At 35.1% G+C, this 24,408-nt stretch overlaps 2 protein-coding genes across 3 annotated transcripts; one reads left to right on the forward strand and one right to left on the reverse strand.

Moving 5' to 3' along the window:
• Window positions 1–430: 430 nt before the first annotated feature.
• Window positions 431–24,151, reverse strand: cacna2d4b (calcium channel, voltage-dependent, alpha 2/delta subunit 4b). 2 transcript variants are annotated; one of them, XM_043228593.1, is made up of 37 exons: window positions 23,374–24,149; window positions 21,383–21,464; window positions 20,967–21,083; window positions 20,776–20,835; window positions 20,470–20,632; window positions 19,938–20,069; window positions 19,752–19,812; window positions 18,465–18,615; window positions 18,304–18,378; window positions 16,147–16,236; window positions 15,946–16,059; window positions 15,681–15,759; window positions 14,916–15,049; window positions 14,122–14,280; window positions 13,700–13,774; window positions 13,501–13,587; window positions 13,338–13,409; window positions 12,917–12,978; window positions 12,650–12,717; window positions 11,988–12,033; window positions 11,752–11,849; window positions 11,439–11,532; window positions 11,208–11,300; window positions 10,631–10,761; window positions 10,479–10,547; window positions 5,759–5,820; window positions 5,138–5,152; window positions 4,834–4,878; window positions 4,614–4,676; window positions 3,021–3,091; window positions 2,835–2,910; window positions 2,676–2,728; window positions 2,526–2,581; window positions 1,720–1,837; window positions 1,514–1,629; window positions 1,343–1,425; window positions 431–1,246 (listed from the first exon to the last, which is right to left on the reverse strand). In XM_043228593.1, the coding sequence occupies exons 1-37, from the start codon at window positions 23,472–23,474 to the stop codon at window positions 1,154–1,156; spliced, it is 3,264 nt and encodes a 1,087-aa protein (XP_043084528.1). In that variant the 5' UTR covers window positions 23,475–24,149; the 3' UTR covers window positions 431–1,153. The 2 variants fall into 2 exon arrangements, with proteins under 2 accessions (XP_043084528.1, XP_043084529.1); XM_043228594.1 differs by lacking the exon at window positions 18,304–18,378 and having other exon boundaries at window positions 23,374–24,151.
• On the forward strand, window positions 5,833–9,727 carry lrtm2b (leucine-rich repeats and transmembrane domains 2b). Its single transcript, XM_043228603.1, has 4 exons — window positions 5,833–6,537; window positions 7,433–7,609; window positions 7,687–8,433; window positions 9,095–9,727. The coding sequence occupies exons 2-4, from the start codon at window positions 7,537–7,539 to the stop codon at window positions 9,571–9,573; spliced, it is 1,299 nt and encodes a 432-aa protein (XP_043084538.1). The 5' UTR covers window positions 5,833–6,537; window positions 7,433–7,536; the 3' UTR covers window positions 9,574–9,727.
• Window positions 24,152–24,408: the final 257 nt, after the last annotated feature.

Genomic DNA, 24,408 nt, shown 5'->3' on the forward strand with positions numbered 1-24,408 from the left:
CCTAGAATATGATATAGATCTTCAGTTGTTTCACACTTTTTTGTTATGTATACAATTCCACATGTGTTAATTCATAGTTTTGATGAAGTGTGAATCTACAATTTTCATAGTCATGAAAATAAAGCAAACTCTTCGAATGAGAAGGTGTGTCCAAACTTGGTCTGTACTGTGTATTTTATATTTATATATATATATAATTATATATAAAACAAAAAAACAATTTAATGATATATTTACAAAATGACAAATAATATTTAAGTGATTTTACACTTAGAGTTAAAAAGTTTAACAAATCAATTAAAAAATAAATCTGTGTTTGTATATGCATTTGCTCTGTGTGTGTGTGTGTGTGTGTGTGTTTGTAAAAAGCAAAAATATGTGCATTTCTTTTATACAAAACAACTTCAAAAAACGTTCAAATAAAAATTTGTTCACACTTTCTGCATTTTTAATCAAACACCAAGTACATCCATCATATTTCACTATCTTCTGTATTCACATAGAACGTTTCTCAATCACTGTCAAGCCATATTTAAAGACTATTTGTCTTGGATCAATAAGCTTAAAGATACTAAAATACATACATATACGTTTTAAAAAATTATTAAACTGTGTCCTTGTCAAACAACATATGAAATGCTTTTCATTACAGAGTTTCTGAAAATGGCTCAATTAAAAACATGTAGTAACCATAATGAAAATAAAGAGCAGTTTAGCTGCCACTGCTCTATATTTGTTTAGAAACATTCATTGTAATCCTAAACATATTATAAAAAAAAAGAGAATAGCAGATCTGATGTATAACATCAAGTCACACGAGACAATCTAAGATTATATCTCTCGCTGTAGCTCCCACTGAGAAAAACCCATTTGTGCAGTGTCATATTCAGTCCGATAGGTGGCAGAACTACTGTGTATGATGCAAATTAAAGTGACAGTTCACCAAAAAAAAAACCTAATTCTGTCATTTACTTACCCTCGTGATCGGGTGATCTATCCCTTTAAATCATAATAACAATACTACATTGTATAAACCTGTTTTTGGTTGAATTCCTGATGCTAGAGATCCATAGTTGACCATCACATGTGTCCTGTTTTGCGGTCCTTGGGTCCACTGTTGGACAGTGTTCATGGAAGAAGGATAGTTTATTATTCAGTGGAGAGCCAATGAAGTGGCCAAACACATGAAGTAGAGAGTTAGAGATACTGCTATCCCACATGCTCCCCCACAATCCTTGGCATTTTCCTGTGAGAACAAAGATACACCAAAAATGTCATTAATTCAATATTGTGCCATATATATGCACACCTGTTCATGCATTATATGATTGTAGTGGCTTACATGAGGATGGTAAGCGTGACAAGACTCTGGTCGTCTGCGAATCTTCTGAGATTTCATTCTGTTGCACTTAACCGTGGCATTATGTTCAAAGGAGTTAAGAAGACCTCAGTTTCACAGGGTTTAACCAAGCCACATTTAAAAGACAAGAAATTCATCATCATGGAAGGATATATTTGACCTCTCTGGGTGCGAGTGTAATGGGAGCGTACTGCCGGGAGCAGTCGCAGTCGGCCTGGACCACCAGCATGACCAGGTTACTGTTAGGAACCTGCTGTAGGACAAACATCCTGAAACATGACAGAAAAAGAGAGACACATTGACAAATTGTTACTGGCACAAGCCCACCAATCTGAAGGCAGTCTGACTGATGGACTCACTTCTGACAACGGCCACATTTGATGATGCTGTTGGTTTCTCTGATGGATGTGTCGTACATGAAGCCGGGATACTCTGTGTTACAAGGCTGCATTAGTTCCACCTTCTTCTGCCTGTGTGCTGGAGAGGACAAGACTTTCATTAAAACTGATAGAAAACGACATGGTCATGTCACTGTGTTGTTTTTGCTGTGTTGTAATAATTTTGTTGTTGCGGCTTGTTTCCATTGTGCATTAATAATTTCATTGTGTTGTGTTTTGTCTTGTTTCTGTTGTGTTGCGCTAATTTCATTGTGTTGTTATCGTTTTGTTGTGTTGCGGCTCATTTTCTTTGTGTTGTAATAGTTTCATTGTGTTGTGGTAGTTTTGTGTTGTGGCTCGTTTCTTTTGTGTGGTAAAGATTTCATTGTGATAATAAATCAGGATCTTCTAAACTTTCTAGACTAGACTATTTTGTCTAGAAAGTCATAGAACACTTAGATCTATGCTAAAGTCACTACAGATGACTAAAGCATTTCATTAACTATAAATAGTCAAGCTCTAATTTGGATCCTGGCCATAGAATGGCACAAACTAGATAAAGCACGTGCTCATGTACACATATGGATACTTACCTGCGTGAAACCCAGCTTTCGCTGAACAGAAACAATTACAGTAAAATGATGAACAACAATGGAAATGGAGAATGAGAAAATGAGAGACAGACACTGCATAAAATTATACTTTAAATGATACAAAAATATAACTGAGATGGAGATGAGGTGTTCAAGTCTGGGTAACGCTACATCCTTCATAACTTCCTAACTTACCATCCACAACATAGTCATTATGCCAAAGACCACAGATGTTGAACTCCAACATAAACCTGTAAATTTAAAATTAAATATAAATCTTACACTGACAAATCAAAGTACATCTCAAATGAATAAAATAGTTCATCTTCAAACATTCTTACTTACATCACAAAATGTGAGAAGAACCACTTTACTAATGCCAGCAGACCATAGAAAGGCTGTGAGGTGAACAGAAGTGGATCGTCAACAGTTTCAGCACGATATAGACAGCATTACGCTCTATAAAGAAACGTTTCTCTTTAATAAATGCTAAGGTGTACATACGCTGAGCAGTGGTCGAGCTCCACTAGTGTGATGATGGGCGTTCTTACACATGGCCTGGTAGTCATACAGCGTCACCCTGTAGAACAACATACAGCATTCATAAATGTACACATAAATCACACAAATAATTTATTTACGAATAATATCGCATTATATGAAAAACAAAGCTCTGAGGAGTCCAGCTACCTTTTAAACAGGCCAGATTTCAATAACTGGGCCATGACAGATCCGTCTATTTCCCCGAAGAATTTGCCGACCTGTGTGAAAGGACACAGAGACACAGAGAGTAAAGCATACAGTGAAGGATTATTCAGGTTTAGATATACAGTATGACACAATATAAAATCATTTCTGAATCCCATGATGATAAACACACACACACACACACACACACACACACACCTACATGCTCATAGACAGACAGATGTGCAGTGATCCAGATGTGCAAACAGATGCCTGAATCTGCCCTGTCTGCCCCACGGCAATCTGGGATTAGACTCCATAAGCATTAATCTCCTGGCTACTGCTCACATAGCTACAGTGCATGTGTTGCTACAAACAGCTGCGGTTATGGTGTGAGACCAATCTCAGCATATAGAGATAAGTATGCAACAAAATACACAATTAATCGAATAGATATGTCAACAATAACAATGAAATTTATCATAATGTTGACTAAAATATCAATTAACAATGCACTAAATAAATCTAATAGAATAAAGCTAGTCAGTTAAAGGAATAGCTGACCAAAAAAAAAAAACCCTGAATGCATCCTTAAGCCATTGAAGAATTATATGAGTTTGTTTCTTTATCAGAAAAGATCTTGAGAAATTTAGCATTACACTACTTACTCACCAATGGATCCTTTGCAGTAAATAGGTGCCGTCAGATAAAAACATTACAATAATTCACATCGTTCCAGTCGATCCATTAACACAGTGAAGTGAAAGCTGCGTGTTTGTGAGATACAAATCCATCATTTAAACAGCTGTGTGGATTGCTTGTTGAATTCTATGATGTTTTTAAGAGCTATCTGGACTCTGATGCCACCCATTTACTGCACACGATCCGCTGGTGAGCAAGTGATATAATACTAAATTCTCCAAATCTGCTCCAGTGAAGATACAAACTCATCTTTCTTTGGGACAGTGATCGCTCGAATTCCAGCAACATGATTATTTATAGCGTCAACAGACAACATAGTAGAACGCAGTTACTGGAAAGAATAAACAACAGACAGGACCAATCTAATTTTTGTTCTCTTTTAAACACATGTTCTTATAACGTGTATTACAACGTTCTTACACCGAATATTAAATATAAATGATAATGAGTTGTGTTCATTACTAGCAACGTGTGTTTATGTTGAAATATACTAAAAACGGTCTGTCTTTTTGTTGGTCAACGATTGTATGCAAAGCATCATGTTCATTTGCGCAAACGGCGTCATTCTCCATTTTGACGCTGCTCAAAAGCTAGAAGTAAAAAAAAAGATGTGGCAACCTTTCCCAGCTAATCCAATTTCACCAGGTCCATTCTCATTCTCTCAATCACTGTCTCATCTATTCGCTCCAAGGACAGTTTGTGGTACATTATCCAGTCCTCATCTCATCACCTGCCCTTCACACCAAAGCCCCAGGGCAATGGAAACATGCAGCTAGAGCCATCATCTTACACAAGTCAGCATCTTCCAGCTCATCTCTTCTATAACTAAACGCTATTGGGGCATGTTATCACAAAAGGTTAATGTGTGTTTAATGAACTGTTTGTAACACTCACATCTCCTTTTTCCTTTGAGACCAGTGTGAAGCCATTATTGTCAACAAGGTAACAGTTCACATCCTGTAAAAAATACAGAGATGGATCAGAATCGACGATCTCCCTTGTTGAATTGGATCAGAATTCATTCTAGTGAATCGGTTTATGTAAACTGATTCAGAACAACGATTCAAAGATTACATAAAGACAACACAAAGAAGAGTCAATTAGCTTCACTCACAACGCTCTCACAGCTGAGAGGACATATACCGTCCACATCACTGCACTGCAAAGAGGAAGAAGACAACCGCAAGGGCTTTAGTAAATGGACAAGAACATTTTTTCAAATGAATTATACCGACACTAGGAATGGGGTAGAAATTAGGGCCTAAAAAGAGTCTATTGGTGGATGTAAATCAAATTTGCTAATAATTTGGTGCATGTCAAAATTTTAGGGGGCTTGCATGTGCTTTAAAAAGTAATATATATTATATAGCATACTATATTAAGTGAACATGCCTTAGAAATAACAATGCAATACTTACATCTGTGTTATTTGGCTGACAAGAGGAAATAAAGGAAGAAGAAGAAAATGAGTATTAAAAGGTTAATAATGTGGAGAGTTGTTTGTGTATGTTACACTAGATGATAAAATCTATAAGAAAAGGCTCCTTGTGTGAAACAGGGGTGGTGATTGAAAGGTCCTAGATTTAAACGCCAGAAGGGACTGTAGGTCATGTGGCAAGTCGCACTGAACAGAAAAGTGTTTGGTAAGTAGCAAGAATCTTGATAAATTGCTTGGAGGCCTGCAGACGTGAGAACGCACATGTACACTTAGAAATCTCCAGTGACAAACACTATTTGCTCATTCGTCAGTGTGAGGCGGACAGGAACTGATACACACCATTAATCGAAGACCTTCAGGACCACAAGACTTAATATTGTTAGATTGTTGTCTCAGAGTCTCCCTCTACACTAGGTACATTCAAGACCAGTAAAATACAGCTCAGTGTGCTGTGTTAATGTGATTTTTTACAGATGTTTCATTCTGAATTGTTTCTGGGTTGAAGAAAATATATAGAAATTCCACAGAAAAGTTACACATTTTCTTGCAGGACCTAACTAATACAAATATCTAATATTAATATTTTTGAGGTAAAACTCACTTGCTTGGCAATAGACAGGAACACTCTCTCCAGCAAGTCCAGGGATGCCTGCATTCCTATAGCTGCATACGGAAGAAAAAGAAAAATCTGAAAACCTCTAAGATCATTTTATAGAGGTTGCATTTTTCTTCTGGTCAATTAAATGTCTTTTGTGTGCTGAAAAATATATATTTGGATAAAAACATCCATACATTTTTACAATCACAACAACACATAATCATAATATATAAATACTTTGATAACATCCATAAATATTTTATGATTTTATAATTTTTGCTGATTTTCCCATGATTTTTCAGTAAAATAACAATAAACAACAAATAAACAATTTCCATAAATGTTTCTATCGATTTTTTCATCTCTGAAAATCTTTATTTTAAAATTCCCTTATATTTCCAGGTTTTCATAAGAACCCTGTATTAATGTTTTTCTTGACAACATCTGTTGATGCTGTATATCACACGATTAATCCTTATACGTTCAACATCATAAGCTACAGCAAAGAGTCATGAATAAAACTGAAGAGGCTACCATTTTCTAAGCTGTATCAGCTGATGTTTTATCTCTTCTGCCCCCTCCTCAGTCCATCCATCTCTCTCTCTCTGGCCGTGCAGGCAGGCACAGACTGTTCTAATGTTAGTCCTACTTACTGATGTGACCCACGCTCATACACACTCTGGACTGTTCAAGCTGTGAGCTGCCAGTTCCTCTTGTTTCTTTCATTTTCTGTTGATTCGCTCACTCTGTCTTGAGGACCCCTACATGAGGACTGCTTGAAGGTATGTTTCAGGTCTGATTCGCGTTGATTCGCGTTTATTACAATCATAATCATTTCTCACTGATTAGCCTAAAAAAGCAGCGGTCGTTGTGCTTTTCAATATTTGTCGTAGAACATAAATTCGTAATATTTAATTCCTAAATCTATGCTTTTTTTTATTATTTTCAATTATTTAATTATTGTTTACATTATATATATATTCTATGTTTATGGAACATTCGACTTTAAAGAGATATAGAAATATAGAAATATCTGGGATTTTTTTTAACAGATTTCATTAAATTTTATGTACTACGAGAAGTGCACATTCCAGCACGCACAATTTGATCCTCTTTTCACTGATAAAGCGGATGTTGTTCTCAGCTCTGATTTATTATCTAATGGTGTGGACAGTTTAATCCTTGATAGTTTAATGCAACAAATGTGACGGGCAAAAAGGAGAAAGAGCAATGCTGGTGTGTGTTTGTATATATATATATATATATATATATATATACATGCACATGCATAGCAAATTATCTTTTTAACCTAATAATATAAATAATATAAAATATTCAAAAAGAAATATGAGTAGTGTGAAGCAGCTTAAAAAACGCTTTGTAAGTCACCTCTACAATGCCTCTAGTTTTCACTTGGCTTTTTTCTCTCACATCAAGCAATGGGCCTCTGGGCAGCTTTTATACAAAGTACGCTCTTTCACTATTTCTTTGGCTTCTGAAGACTCAAATGCATTTCAGCTCTGCGCTGTTTAAACCTCATGATGTAATATATGTTTCTGTCTTCACAGGGCATTCATTTAGTTTTAATCGTAGCACTGTATTAGAAATGATGCATAAAATCTGTACCAACATAGCACCCTTCGTTCTTTAACCATTCTTTTAATATTTTTTGCTTAGTTTTTTACCAAAACAACTACAGCAATTCCATGTGAATTCAACAAATTTCCTGGTGGATTTATGATGATAAAGAAAGAAAGCATTCATTTGATGTAGACCAGTGGATGCTCCTCCAAAGGTTCGCCTTAAGGATCTGTTACAAAAGGTGGACAACGCAGCCCAGAATGAACATTATAAGTAAGATCCTCAACGTATTACAACATCTTCAACCTTTTCAACTCTCACAAATTCTTAATTCTGCCCATGTTGTCTAGTTTCCTCAGGTCTCTTGATGACTCTTCTGAGCTCTTGTGGAACATCTACAAGTTGTCCATCAGGCTGTTCCTGCAATGTTAACTACACAGACTGCAGTGAGCTTAACCAACTGACTTCCTTGGACTCCATCCTGGAGAAGCTTCCCTTTGACACAAGCTACCTCAACCTCTCAAATAACAACGTCACCGCTTTGGACCCTGGGAGTTTTTCCAATTTCAGTGGCTTGCTGCATCTAGACCTCTCCAGAAACCTCCTCTCCAGGATCAGCCTTAGGTGTTTTTCAAATCTCAGCAATTTGCTTCATTTAGACCTCTCCAGAAACCTTCTGTCCAGTGTCTTCCCTTCAAGCTTCTCCCACTTGTATAACCTGGAGGTCCTGGATCTCTCTGAAAACTTCCTTGTGAGGCTCCCCGGTAACCTGTTTTCTGGCCTCAGCAGCCTAACAGAACTGGTTCTACGAGACAACAGGCTTAAGGAACTGAATCCAGATCAGTTCAAAGGCCTGAGTGAGCTTAGGCGTCTAGATCTTTCCTTCAACAGTCTCAGCTCCATGCCCACACACCTGCTGGACGGGCTCCAGAACCTACTCTGGCTCTCGCTTATGGGCAATAAGCTGAGAACTCTGCAAAGAACTTCACTTGAGCCAGCAACTGCTCTACAGCAAATTCTGCTCGAGGGAAACCCATGGAATTGTAACTGCAATTTAATTCCACTCAAGCACTGGCTGGAATGGATTGTATATACAGGTGAGAGAGGTTGTTTATCTCTGCTGGGAATTGGTTATGCGCAATATATCAGTTACCACCGGAGAGATTTAAGAGATTTAAAGTCACAATGTAATGAAAGTGGCGACAGAATCTACCGTATCAAATGTATTGTGATGTAAATAAAAATGAAATGACCAAAAAACGTATGTAGAGAAAAAAGTGCATTTAAGTTTTGACTGAAAATCTCAAAATAAATACTCATATTTCATAGTGTAAATTAAAATGCTTTTATGCGTAAATTACATTGTTGTGATTTCTAAATTCACTTGTGGCAAACAATTTGTACAGTTTTTTTAAGATGGTACAATACAATATTATGTGTGTGTATTTAAATGAAATTAATAAACTATGAATATCTAATTTTATTTATTTAGATTAAATAATAATTTATTCTTGACCACTTCGCAGTTAATGGCCTAAATAATATAATGTAGTGTTTGTGCGTGTGTGTGTATATATATATATATATATATATATATATATATATATATATACATATATATAAATTTAAAGATACTCTACAAACATATTTAGCATAGACCGAGACATTTCAAACACAAGTTTAATTTTTTAAATTTAAGTTAAAAATAATTTCAAATTCCATAAAAGTTATATGGCTTTCTCTTAAACCATTCCACAGGTGGCAGCATAGATTCCACCAACTGCTCCTTTCCTGCTAATTTGCATGGTAAGGATCTTCGCAGTGTCCCTATGGAGATGTTTAGACACTGTTACCCCCTCTATCTGGAGACCAGGAACCCCTCTGCAGTCGAGGGCCACCAGGTACCAGCGGGGTCGGCCGGAGACTGCATACGCCAGCGCTACCGGCCTGTGAGTGTGCGTCGAGCGACCGCCACGGTGGTGGTAGCCGGGGTGGTGTGTGGCGTGGTGTGTGTGATGATGGTGGTAACGGCCACCTACGGCTGCATCTATGCAATGCTGGTGGCTCACGAACAGCAGCAGCTGATAGAGGGAAACAGACAGCAGCAACAGCCACTGATGGTGGCAAAGGAACCAGAGCAGGATGAAAAAGAGGACCTGATGCCAACTATCGGAAAAGGAGCAGAAGCCACAGAGAGCGTAGCATGGATGGCATTTCCTCCAGAAGTGTGTGTTTAAAGCACATGAGGAACCGTTTATCACTGATGTATATAGATTTATAAATGTTTGTTTGGGAGCCACTGACTTCCATAGCAGGAAAAAAAATACTATGGAAGTCAATGGTGACCCAAAACAGCCTGGTTACAAACTTTCTTCAAAATATCTTCCTTTGTGTTCAGCAGAACAAAGAAATTCATACAGGTTTGGAATTACTCAAGGGTGAGTAAATGATGACAGAATTTTCATTTTTAAAACTATTTTAGTAAACTATTCCTTTAAGTAGATTTAAGACACTTAATAAAATACAATTTTATGTAAATTTATATATTTTCCTATGAATTCTCCTAACAAACCACCTCTGTGTTTTTTTCTTATAGTTGCAATCAATCAGTTGTTAATTATTAATAGTGCATATTAGTATATTTTTCTAAAACTGAGAAACAGAATAATATTTTAAATATATATCTATGTTTAACATGTAAGTAATATATTTCTACATTAATGATGCGTCACTATTAAGGTTGATAATTGTAAATAAGTTTATTATTATTTTCATGTTATTAAATATATTCATATTCTGTACTATTTGGCATCCACACAATAAAAATAAAAAAGAAATCACAATAATTAAAAAAAAAAATCTAAATAAAATCAATAAAATTAACAAGGCATTATTTTACAAAGTGTGAAAAACGGATATTCATCGTTTGCTAAGGATTGTATTTACCAGTGTTATTAAATTAAATTATTAGTGTTTTTAAACAATCAAATATTTAATTTATCAGCCCCCAAAAAATCTAATATGGTCTCAAAGTTTGGTACCTACTCCATTTTGAACTATTTTAAATGTGTTGAATGATCGCTTAATGATATGTTGAATGTAAAATTTGATTTGAGCATAAAAACAATTGCGGATATCTTACCTCCAGCTACAGCAGTTCTTTTCCCTTCAGTAACCGTCACAGATGTTACTGCCACAAAAGTGTTCTTCCCTGTTGGATAGAGGTCATAGGTTACTGTAGCTGATAAACTGTGACATTGCAACAAATACATTTAACCATGACTTTTTGAGCACCTTTGTTTATATCATCATGTGGGACATAGAAGAAGAATTGGCCAGGTTTGTTTTCAGCTGCCAGGCGATACCAAATGGGAAAGTGGTCCACTGTGAAGAGGTTCTCTTTATCCACATGGGTCAAGAACTTCCTGTGGGGTCAAAGTATCCACAAATTTATAAAAGACCAAAGTCATATTTCAAATGAGAAATAAAATTTGACAATGGTAACAATTTTTGTCAATTGATTAAATGTGATTAATCACATACAAAACAATGTTATGCATTATATACAGAACATACAAATATATATGTACAAACTGTATAAACAAAACTTTTATTTTGGATGCAATTAATCGTGATTAATTGTTTGAAAGCACTAGTTTTTGCTTTATCTCAAATCATGCTAAAAATGTATTTCAGCATGTCCAGTGATCCATGTTCACATTGATCATACAAATATTTATAATCAATCTGATATTTTGTATGCATATTTTTTTCTTGTAAATAATTAATTCATTTATTTATTTATTTCCATTATTTATTCTTTATTGCTACTGAGTGAAGCTGTTTGTTTTTATTTCAACGGTTCGCTCACTTTCCAACACGTTTCTCACTTCCTGCGTATCTGATCACACGCATGAGCCCAGATCGGGTTCCCAGGAAAGCCGACTCCATGCCTTCATCTACACTATAAGGAGATAAAAGCCAAGAAACTATAAACACCGACTCCTTTTTTTCCAAAATGTTCTTCAAAATAAAAGTGGGACTTCAAAAAGTCTGTCTTTGCTTAATGCACAACATACAGAGATTAAATAAAGCCTCTTACCCAGGGGCGGTTAGCGTTAGCGCTGTCCAGTAGGCCTCCAGTGGTGCTGTTACCACTGCATCGAAAAGAACTTGCTGAAGAAGTATCTCGTCACCTGATGCAACAATAAAACCTTTACTTTAAGAATAGCATACAGTTATTGTTATAACTGTGTGCCTTTGAACATGATAAAAATGTGTTAATGTTAAACTTGAAGTACACTTTCTGTTAGCTGAAAACATTAGCCACGGTATAATAAACATGTTAGAATCAGGGTTTAATTTAAAGTGTGCATAGAAAATATTGCAGTAAAATGCAGCTGAGGAAAACTCACACTCCAAGTCCGGCTCTTTCCCGGTCAAGTATCGGACCACAGCCTGGAGCTGAGTGAGCTTACGGTGATGTGGGTCAATATCTGTCTCACAGTACGTCCTGAGTGGATAAAAAAAAAAAACATAGTTTAACTTATCAAGACACAGAGCTAAGATTGAAAGTTTTTAGAGACCTGCTGTCCTGAAATAGTTTAGAAGAAAGAGTTGGCCTGTTAGATTTTTGTTTAACAGTATTTACCATTCATTTGCTATCATGAGGTCCGGCTGCTGAAGGTCATGAAGACCTAAAGAAAGGAGAAAATAATGAGGTGTGTGTGTGTGTAGACAATTTCTTAAATGGGTGTTCTCTCAATTTCAGCCACTTTTATTTCCCAAGGGCTGATTTTTATTAAACCATTTTTCTTGTTGATATAAGAAAGAAACTTTTTAAAATCTCTATGAAGGCTACTTTTCAAATGCCTATTATATATCAATTTTATTGTTTTACCCTTGTTCCATTATAAAAATAATTATTTACATTTTAAATCTATGATTAAATAAAATAAAATTATTTGTATACTTTTGTATTTTGTATATACAAGTCTCTTAGCTCACCATTATGATAAAAAAGACAGAGTAAACCATGAAATATCATAAATTAAAATACCCGTTTTTATTACTCTGGTAATCAGTGTAACACAAACTATTTTAAGCAGATTTTCTGCTCAAAAACTTTATTATAATTTTTTTGTTGTTGAAAACAATTGTGCTGTTCTCTTTTGATCAACATCCTGTGTCCTTGCTGAATGTAAGTATTAATTTCCTTGTTTAAAAATCGTATGTACCCAAACTTTTGAAGGACACTGAATCATTTTCACCACCTGTATATCACATGAGCTATAAATCATATGGTGAACTCACCCTCCTCCACAGAAACATTCCCAAAGAACATGTACTGCCCGTGACCTCTTGTTAGCACCATCCCAAAGCTGAAAGCACATCATAAATATGCATTAAAGCCATCGCATGAAGATTAACTACACATATTGTTACTAAAAATATCTAAAGTGAAGGATAAAATATTGCACAATAAAATAATATTATAATATTGTATTTTTCAATAAGCTTTTTCAACATGTGCAGTAAGTATGAAAGAAATATTCAGAAAACATGAGAAACATATCAAACCTAAATGGAGTTTCATTGATGGTTGTGTAGAAATAGTCATTTTTGAGGAACAACGGCCTTTTCTGGGCAATAAAATAAAAAATACAGTCGCAAAGGAATTAGTCATGACCCAATATACCATTTAAATTTTCACTTTATGTTACACTTTATTAAAAGTATGAATCTTACGAAACCTATCAAGAACATGTCCAGGTCACATTTACTATAAACTATATTTTATTTTTAAACTATATTTGCACGAATAAGTTTAATTCGTGCAATATAAAAAAAGTAAAAATAAAAATAAAACACTTTATGACACTAATGCAGTGTAATGAGAATGGACATATTCTTGTCAGGACTTGTATGATTCACCCAAAAGGAGTAGTTCAAGTAATTGAATGTTTTTAACATAAAAGATGGCCGATGCAAACACACTCACCCCTTTATCCACAGCTGCTCTCACATCTAAATTCAGGGTGCCAGTTTCTCCCTTCACCATGGCTGTTCTCAACTGCACAGACAAGCCAGGACATCATTACAACTTTTCAGAGCATTAAAACAGTGCTTAAAGGAAGTGTATGTACTATATGTGATCAACTCACACTGTCCTCAGTGTCCTCCCACTCAGCCTCTGACAGATCCACACTGTTGTAGTTGGGCTTGGGTTTCAGCTTCTTCCCATCACTGTACTGTTACAAAAATAGAGAAAAACCAGTGAGAGGGATGACAAATCAGTATCTGTCCATTATATAGTCAGATGCTTGAGTGATTGATACTGTGAGGAAGATCAGATGGACTTACCAGTGGTCTTAAATCAGGATGTGCCAGGATGTATCCATTGTTCGTGATGAGAAAGGCGTAACCATGTGCTCCAAGCTAAAAGATAAAACCAAAAGTAAATGTTTAAACTTTGTGAGTAAACTGTGAGCATGATCATATTTATACACATTTAGTATATATATATATATACTATGTATATATATGGTACAGTATATATAAATAAAATAACTGATTAAGAAAGAAGGAAAACTGATATACGTGTGTAGTTATGTATAAACATTTTATAGTCTAAAAATATGCTATATTAATGCAAAATGTAACATTGATATGCTCCATGTTTATGTAAACACATGTTTGGTCATGCTAACATTTAGCTGAAATTACAAATGCCATTTGTTAAAAAATTCAGAGAAAGTTGACAATCCTAGTGATGTTTTTTGTACCTTATACCGCGGGGCAAGTTTCATGACCTCCAGCAGGGGCACGTCAGTTCCCACAACTCCCAGCAGAATGCCATGAGAAAGTGTCTCTTTCTTCTTACTGAACACTGGCATGGCCACTGACGTCATGAGCAGAAGACTGTGAGCCTTGCTTTTGAACAGCTACGGGAGAGATTTGAGGAATTTAGCATCTTACGCTTTAATGCCGAAGCACACAGTTAAAATCAACATGAAATAAAAATGAACCCTGTTTACTTTCCAAATGCATATTTCTGGTTTCATAATGCCCACTTCTCACGATTTTAGATGAGTTGTTGAATTATATCCATGTTCAACTTCGAAATACACCAAACTATGGCAATAAAATGGGTTGAAAACTATTTCCTGTTGATTTTATTAGTGTAAGCTCCATTATATCATGTCCAGCACAAATGTGATAAATGATGATAAACAGTAGAGGGAGTCCTAAACCAAAAAGTCCTGGTATGCTTACCAGGCTAACAGCTACATTACACTCTAAGCACAGGCTAAATATCTAAAGTCTTCTGTTTATACATGCTGAAGTACAGTGCCATGTGTTTTACTGCTTCTAAGCATTACCTCCTTAGTGTTAGGAAGCTGTGTGATAGAGATGATTATGGAGATGAATGGAAAAGAATCACATTAGTACACAAACGGTAATATATGAATAAACAGCACAACAAATTACATTAAATTGCCTTGAAATGATACAAGCACAGTTGGAAATGAGTGGTTAGAATTAATGAATATGAATAATGGTACAATCACAAACTCACCACGCTGTCCATATATGCCTCAGTCCAGATTATATCATGGTCATGGTTAATAACCATCGGTCGACTCAGAACATGAAGATACTCCATGACGTTCTCCTGTACATCAGCCAGTGTCGAGATGTGAGTATAATAACCTGTGAATATATCAAACATGAGTATAAGATTTTAGCATATTTTCCTGCTAGCTTACTAAAGAGCTCAATGAACTGCAGCTTTCAAGCTTCCAAAAAGAACAACGAAGGTATCATAAAAGTGGTCCATATGACTTTATTTAAGTCAAAAGATAGCTTTGCATGAGACATAATTTCCATAATTTAAGCCATCACTCTTTGAAATTCTTCCAGAGCCAGAGAATGAATCAGGAATTCAAATAAACAAATCGTGTTTTTCAATTAACAAATCAATCCAGTTCACAAAACCTGAATCTGAACTGAACGGTGCTTTCAGGACTCAATTAATGAATCATTTATTAACTGGATGATTCATTAATGACCTACAATACTAAATCATATCGATGCGTTTCTCCAATTCGACTGCCTGTTTTGGCGATCCAGCGGGAGGGGAAGATCGATGACTTAAATTTCTGTTCCTCACAAAAACTATAAAATTTTTTGGATTCATATGGAAAATAATACTTTTATGATGCCTTTGTGTCCTTTTCGTGCAGGTGTGAAGGATTCGATCATTTGTTCTACCGAAGTAAGAAAGAAATATGAGTTTGGTAGAGTAAATGATAAAAGTTTTTAAAACTGTCTGACCACATACCCTTATTGTTGCAGGCAATCCATTTGACATTTTCTGAGAAGGTCATATCTCTGCCAATAAGGTAAGTGAAAACCCGTACCTGAAACCATTACATTTTGTTACTGAACTACATGCATCCTGTTCTTAAAATCTGCATATGAAGAAAAAATGTGCAATGAACACGACATTTTTCCAGACGGTCCTCCAACAATTTAACAGTGCGGTATGCAGATTTGTCATATGTTATGCCCTCCATTCCCTGTAGAGCGAACAGATTGTGTGTTACCTTCTTGTCAGGCCAGTTGAACTCCTCAAACACTGATTGGAAATCTTCCATGGCTCCGTCTGTGATCAGCATAATTGCTTGGTTGCATAGGCTGCCCTGACCATTTGCTCTGGCCTAGGGGACAGGAAGAGAAACATGGAGGACATGCAGAAGGTTGGCACCATAAGCAGAGTTTTGTATATTTGTGTGAATGATACTGACGTCAGCGAGGATGCGGAACGACTCCTTCATGGCTTTTTTTACTGTAGCCTCTCCCTTCACATGGAGTTCGTCAACAAGCAGCTTGAAATGCTGAAAAGAGAGATGAGATGGGCAAATAAATTTATTTTTATCTGGAAAACAAAAAAAGATGAAGATTGTACTTTTTCACAATTCATGCAGCAAAGGAAAAACCCTGATAAAAATGTCTTTAATACAACAAATTAGTTTTTCCTATTCCACTGTTGTTGTTTAGTTGAAATGATGCTGAAAAATAAATAATAGATAGAAAATGTACAATTACACAAAATGAATTAAATAAAATAAATATAAAAGCTACTTTAAATCATGAATAAATAGTATATAGATTATACCAAAATAACACTGACATCAATGGTATAAAACTATTGAAGAAAAAAAAAAATTCCTAAAACTATAAAATGCAATATATATATATATATATATATATATATATATATATATATATATATATATATATATATATATATATATATATATATATATATATATATATAAAATAAAATAAAATCATATGAAATGTAAAAACGTAAAGAAAAAAATAATAACGTTTATTGTATTTTATTTATTAATATGAATAAATAAAATAGTGCTTTAATTTAGTGCTTTAAATACATGATTAAAACATAATATTTTTGTGTCTTTTTTTTTTATTACACAATGGGACAAAAAACGGTATGAAACTCAGGATCAAGTTGCCCATCTGAGCAAGTAGGACAGAGATGTCATGGTGCTGCTGTCTTTCTTCGGTTCTTAGAGGATCTGTGTCAGCACATTGAGCAGATGCTGAGTGACTTAGACCTGAAATATCATTACAAGCTCTGCTGACCCATCACCCTGTAATAAGTACCAGTCTGTGGCTGCGCAGGACGGTCCAAGTGTCCTATATGTTTTACATCATCCTTGCTTTGAAGATACTTAGAGTAAATGATTATTTAGGAATGTAAACTCTTCAAATTATCTTCATTTAGGAGCCTTTTCTTAGCAAATATATTGATAATTGTGATCGATTTGCTGAATTCATCTGTTGATTACTTGATTATTCAATTAAAATTACAACTGGAATTAATTCACGGCAACATACAGTAAATGTAAACTAAATATGTGGCCTACTGCATTTGCATATATCTAAAACCAGACAAAACAGTATTATGAGAGTGATGCGAAAGATGAAACGTGCTGCCTTCAGTCATTTCACTATCCGATCGCTCTATAATTCTGTAATCGACGGTAATTCCAGAGATTAGAGTACGTCCCTACTTGCTCTCTGATATATTACAAGCAAAAGAGCTGCACATTAGATCAAATCACTCAGCCGCTTGTCCATCACATGACTAAAAGCTACAGCAGAATGTGGATGGGACTAATGTCTCTGACTAATGTCACAGCTACAGCCTAGCATCCCTGAAAAACAGCTGAAAAAAAGTTTATCTCAGTATTTCCTTTAAAAAGTGTGACATATACTTGAGCATGTGATTTATTATTATTATTATTATTATTATTATTATTATTATTACTATTATTATTATTATTAAATTTGTTAGCAGTTTAATTTGCTAGATTTTTTTATTTACTTATTATATTTTGGATAGATGTTATTAGATTTTTCTTATGTTTTATTAATTTATGTCATTATTTATTTATAGTTTCTCAAATAGTAACCAGCTTTATATTTCTAAATTTTCTTTGTTTGTTATAATGTTATTTTACAACTTTAGATTTGTATTTTTATTATTATTTTATCTATATTTTTCTTTAGTTGACTATGACCTACTACTGTATAAGTAAATGTTTCACCCCTAAAATAATTTAAATAATTATTAAAATAATATTATAATAAAAATCAGGTCACGTGAAATAAAACCAGCAGACAATTTGCAGACCTAAATAATAATTGAATAATTCAGAGACATAAAAAATCACTAACGTAAATGATAAAGAGAATAAATAAAATTTTTATGCAAATGTAATAAATGAGCAAAGAAACACAAAAAGAAAAACAATGCGCACAAGGTGTACGTGAGTGCATATGAGGGAATGGTATGAGCCGGTCTCCTGCAGTGCCGATTGGAGTCATTGGCTTAGTTCCTCAGGCTCAAGTGAAGTGGATAATCGACTTACCTCGCGATTGTCCAAGTCTGCCTGTACTAACGTTCCCTTAAAACAGGGCTCCACGTAGCGGACATAATCAGTGTACTAAGGAGAGCACATGCAAAAACATATTTTACAATGCTGATCAAACCATAAAGTGATGCTACATAGAAAACAAAGTGCGCCCTTACTGCAATAACATTGACAAAGTCATTCTCCCCCAGGGTGTCCAGGATAGTGTTGATAGTGTGTTTGGCAATGGTCATTTTAAGACCCTTCATGCTGCCGCTGACATCAACTACAATCACGATGTCCTTAGGAGAGGTGGCAGCCTGGATATACCTGAAACAGAAAGAGAGGATTTTCTCAGAAGATGACCCAGGACATCTCTAGATCGGGGTTTGGAGGGCTATGATAGACACTTTATAGTAATATTGACTGATAGGTTATTATAAAAAGAATTGGGCATAATATCGACACACACACACACACATATATATATATATATATATGCTGATTTCTTTTGTATTATTTTTGCTAGAATTGTACTGTTTTAGTTAAACATTCAACATGTTATGTTTAAGCAAAACAGTAGCCTAAACATTGCTATTCTAAAAGCACTTTAAAGGTGTTTATTTTTCTTTTTTAACATATCAACATTTTCAGTGTAATTTAGATATATAGAGTGAGTATATATATATATATATATATATATATATATATATATATATATATATATATATATATATATATATATATATATATATATATATATATATATATATTTAAATATATAGATATTTAGAGTTTAAAATTAAGATATTTAAAGTGTACATGAAGTATACTTGCAATAGCACAATGAAATATATTTCAGTATATATTTAACTGGACTTTAGCACTACTTCAGTACAATTAAAGTTCAAAATTATCCAGTTTAGCATAATTCCAGTACAACTGCAGGGTATTTTTATTCAGTTCATAAATATGTAAATGTATTAAAAAAACATGACATAAATGTAAACAAATGAAGCCAATTCAGTGCAAACACATTAATATCCATTTTTACAATAAATATGGCTGAAAGACTAAGACATTGAAAGATCATAATTGAATCCAGTTCAGTCAGGTGTGTTTATTCAGATTCATTGCATTCACTTGCTTCTGTGTAAACAGTCACATATGGAGCCTGTGTCAGTCCTACTAACCTGGCCGTTGAGCTGCTAACCACTTAAGAATCAGATTAAAGTCTTTTGGTGGGATCAGGGCCTAACTGGCTGTGCTACCATAGCCACAAGCAGACATTTGGGTGGCATCCACACAGATAATCCTGCATTGCACACTGGGTCAGGAAAAGACCTTGCTGAATCCAAGTCAACTGGCATAAATTTTATTTCATATGAACCAATCAACTTCACTAAGCACACAGGATAACCAAAAACCTATTAGGGTTTCAGGTCAAACGCTTTACTTTGCCTCACCAATTTCTGTTTCTGCAGTCGAAAGAAACTACGCCGTTAGAATCAGGGGTCCATTTAATTCCTGAAAAGCACAAGGATAAGCAAAAACAAATATCTTTTACATTAGGAATGTACATTGAAGAACGTACAGTACAGTACAGTTTTTCCCTTTTAAGTGGTAGGACGGAGCAACAGATTTGAGCAAACCTGGATAGAGTCTGAAGAAGCCGGTTGAGCTGCCAAAATATTGCCAAGTGAGCGTGGGATCCTTCTGGAAGTTACTGATGAAGACATCGTTCAAGGCTTCTGACATGTACACTCCATTAAGAATGTCTGGATCTGCAAATAATGACGCTTGATATAAGTTCAAATGTTGCATTTGCGCAAAATTGTTAAGATTCTGATTTCATTTACCCTGTGACAATGCAGCCCTCATATATTAAGCACTCAAATAAGTAATTTCCATCAAGTGTTATAATATAAACACCTATAAAGACCCTGTAATTTGAATTCTGTCATGACAACTCTAAAGTGAGTACAGAGATTTGATACTGCAATACATCCACAGACATGTTGCTGTCATACTGCACATATAACACCAGACCGCACCACTAGAGATGTGTGACAGAACTTTTGAGTCTACAGTTTGATTTGATCAACAATCAAAATGTGTTTTTGATTAAACATACTGTTTAAATCAGACACCCAGGCCATAGATATCTGATTATTGCTATCATACCTTTGTTGTAGACGTTAGTGGGAACTTGGATGTCGCTCATTAAAGTATTGACTGAAAGCTTGTTGAAATGTTCGTTCTCCTCTAATGGAAATTCACCACCGAGTTCAATGAAATTTCCTTCTTCATCCATAGAATTGACCAATAGTGCATTAAAGTAGTCAAACTGACAAAAGCATAAAAACATAAAAAGACAACTTTGCATTTAGTATTTTTAAATGATTAAATTAATTTATTTTAATTTAATACATGGCGTTTATCGAATAGTTTTTACAAACAGGTTTAAGCACCAAATACCAATTCTGTTACCTGTAAAGATGAATTATATTCATGATACAGGTCAGCGTCCTCAGCTGTGTCAGCGAGCCTCTGAGGACAAAGAAAATTGCATTATTTTCAGTCATTTTATGAGATAAAACCAAAGCTCCTCATAAAGCATCATCAGTACTCTAAAGTTAGGTCTAATCTAGACAATAATAAAATGAGCACTTTAGACCGACCTTCACAGACTTCATCTTGCTGCCAAGCATTCTTTCGATTTCATCTGCAAATTCCAGCACTAATCGTGATCCATCCACGTCCTCTATTCTGATGATGGGCTCAACATCTTTGATTTTCTGGACACAGAGAGAGAGCTGTTTTAGTATTTTCTGGAATTTCTAGGAATATGTGCTTCAGCGCTATCTCACAACCGATTCGGGGGCAGGTTTAGGGGCAGGGTTAGATGTAGGTCATTTGTACAAATTCATACAAATTGTGCAAAAATCATATGAATGAGAGTGAGGTCGTACGAATTTGTATGAATTAGCCACCTATTAAAATATGTGTGACTTGTTTTCACTCAAATATCCAACAAATAAAGCATCAAGAAACATCATAATTAAAAAACGACTGGGAAACATTTTCATTGATTTACCTTTTGTAATAGCGCAGCTCCGGAATATTTTGATGCAATTGCGTTGATTTGCTCTGAAATAGTGATAGCCCATTTTTGAACCCTAGAATTACAAAAAAAATAGTTTATCAAGAGTGACTGAAATTAGCGTACATAGCAAAGATTTTAGACGAACGTTTGAAATCACCCAGCTAAATTATTTTAAAAAGGGTAGCCTATATTACTTTGAATAAACCCATCTATAAATATAAATAGTTGTCTTAGTTTGCAGGTGGCCCATAATCACTTGATAGGATTCCAAGTAATCTATTGATCTTTGACCATTGACAGTGAATGCAGACAAGTGAAAGCCAATCCAAACACAAACAATAATAAAAGGTACATATGAGGTCAATGTAAATTACAAAAATACCACAAATTTACTGTATATAATGAAACAATCCCTGTATACACACTGATGTTGAACGATTTGAGATCAGTAGGTAATCAGTCATTTTTTAAAGAAATTAGTACTTTTATTTAGCAAGGAGACATTCAATTGATCAAAATAAGGACACTTATAATATTTAAAAAAAATTGTTGTCCTTTTGTATTTTCTATTCTTCAAATAACACTGAAAAAAAGATTAATATGGAACGTTTCTTGAGCAGAAAATCTGCATATTAGAATGATCTAATGAATCATGTAATACTGAAGACTGCTGAATATTCAACTTTACCATCACAGATATAAAATATTAAAACAGAAAACTTCTTTTAGGTCATTGTCATTGTTTTTCCTGTATCTTGGTGAGTTTTTAAAACGAACTGGAGCTGCAAGAGAACAATTTGTCCTTGAATTGTTGTAGTTATATAAATCTAAAAATAAATATAGGGATTAAGGCCAAGATAAAACTGTTTTTAGCAATAAATCCCTAAAACACAGATGCACTTGCATAGCTATAAAATATGCTTGGTCTTACATGCTGAGCATGGTCTAGTACACATAATAAAAGTCAAATTATGATGCACGAGAATAATGTTAGCGGCACTCTGGGAAAGGCTCAAAGTCTGTGATATTCCTGCGTGCACAGAACCTGGCCTGTATGACCATCTGTGAACTAGCTTGTGTTTCTGGCTGGTATCCAGAAGGCATTATTAATGGTATGAGTATCTGCTCAAACAGTGCCATTCAAGCCAGAGCATTAGCTTGCTAGTTGACAATGTGTGGAAAAAAATAACCAAAGAAGTTTGATTGGTTTGTTTTATATCGCCATTCAGAATCGTGACAACAATAGCCAAAAAAATCAAATAAATAATTCTGCTGTTCCAAACATGCATGACTATCATCTTCAAGACATTTTCAGAAATGTCTTAAGTTTTTAGCCATTCAGTGAAAGTCTTTGGTTAAAGAATGTTGGTGAATGAATTCTTTAAAATATCGACCTTCTTTTGTATTCCACAGGAGATGGAAAATCAGGTTTGAAATACATTAAGGTGAGTAAATGATGATAGAATTTGCATTTCATTATCCAATATATATTCAAATATTATTTTGTATATATTTGTAGTTATATAGTAGTTATTGGATAATAATTATATAAAAAATGTATGAGAGAATTATGTATATATCACCAAATTATCTTTACGTTTCCACCTTAAAATATTTTCAGTGCTGCTTACGTATGTCGAGAAGTGTCTGCCATCTGCTATTGCACTGAATGACTTCCAAGCCTCGTGAGAACTGAATTTTACACCTCAACAAACTCAGGGAATCAGGGAATTACTAAAAATGATCACACAACTCTCAGAGCAATTTCTCTTCCTGTCTCATTTGAAATTCTAATGTGCATGGAACTGGAGTCACCACAGAACAAATTAGACCCCAAAATAGTCTGTCTGGTCTTACAAGCATCTACCAAACTCACTGGCTGATTAAAACAGAACAGTAATACAGGAACCCAAACATTAACAACGGAGAAAATCAAACCAGTGGTAGCAGAAAATGAAGGTTCTGAACAAAGTGAATCTTACGTTTCTGGAGGAATCTTCATTTGAGCATGTGTAAAGATGCAAAGCCAGCCTGTGCAGACCATGAAGAACGTGACCCAAGAAGACCCTCTGATGTTATACATGATGCTGACATCTATCCTTAAGAGTCACATCTGTCATGGGAAGAAGTCCTGAGAATCCACTACTCCAGCAGGATGACTAAAACCCAACGTCCATTCCAATCACTTCCATTCATGCTGGCCTTCCATGCTTTCAAACGTCTCTTACAACCCTCCCGAGCTTCTCATCAACTGAACTTGCGCATCCAAAAGTTCTTGGAGAGCCTGATGAACCACGTCAGTGAGCTCCTAGTCATGCTCAGATCCTCCAGAAACTTCTCAAACTCTCATTGAGCTGCACGGAGTAATCAATGCTTCTCATATTCAGGATGATACCGATAATCCAAGTAATCCACTTAAGGTTATCATTAGGTCCTTCTTTCTTCGTGTTAAACTCAGGTGAACGTGATATCAATACCTGCTCTCCGTCACATCATCCGCGTAACATCACACCTGGAAAATGTTCTCCAAAGTTCCATGGTTCTTGGCGTGAAATAATCCCAGTTATAATATACAAATCAAGCAAATGGCAAGCACACTGCTGCAGCTGAGATTCACTTCCAGAGCATCCAATCCTCCATCACCCAATTTACAGTGTAATCCACTTGGATTACAATCTCTCCACACAGTGGGTTCATAAGCGTGGGGAGGGGAGATGGAGAGAGGAGAAAAGGGTGGGCACACTGGAGAGACGCAGCGGATTGGGTGAGTAAGAGTTTTGTTGTCACTAAGAGGATTAGTAGTGATTTCGGGAGGTTGGCCTATGTCCATCCAATCAGTGTAAGTGAACAGCTGTGGTTTGTAGAAGAACAAGGCCATCTAGTGGGGACATGACAGCCACTTGTTTTGCATGAGCATATGCAGACGCTCCATCCATCCTGTATGATGTTTCCTAATGCTACAAAGCTTCAGATCTTCTTCATTCTTTGTGAAAGAAAATAAAGGGGCTTTAGATGAC

Source organism: Puntigrus tetrazona, chromosome 25 (assembly GCF_018831695.1).
Source record: "Puntigrus tetrazona isolate hp1 chromosome 25, ASM1883169v1, whole genome shotgun sequence".
Classification (NCBI taxonomy): domain Eukaryota; kingdom Metazoa; phylum Chordata; class Actinopteri; order Cypriniformes; family Cyprinidae; genus Puntigrus; species Puntigrus tetrazona.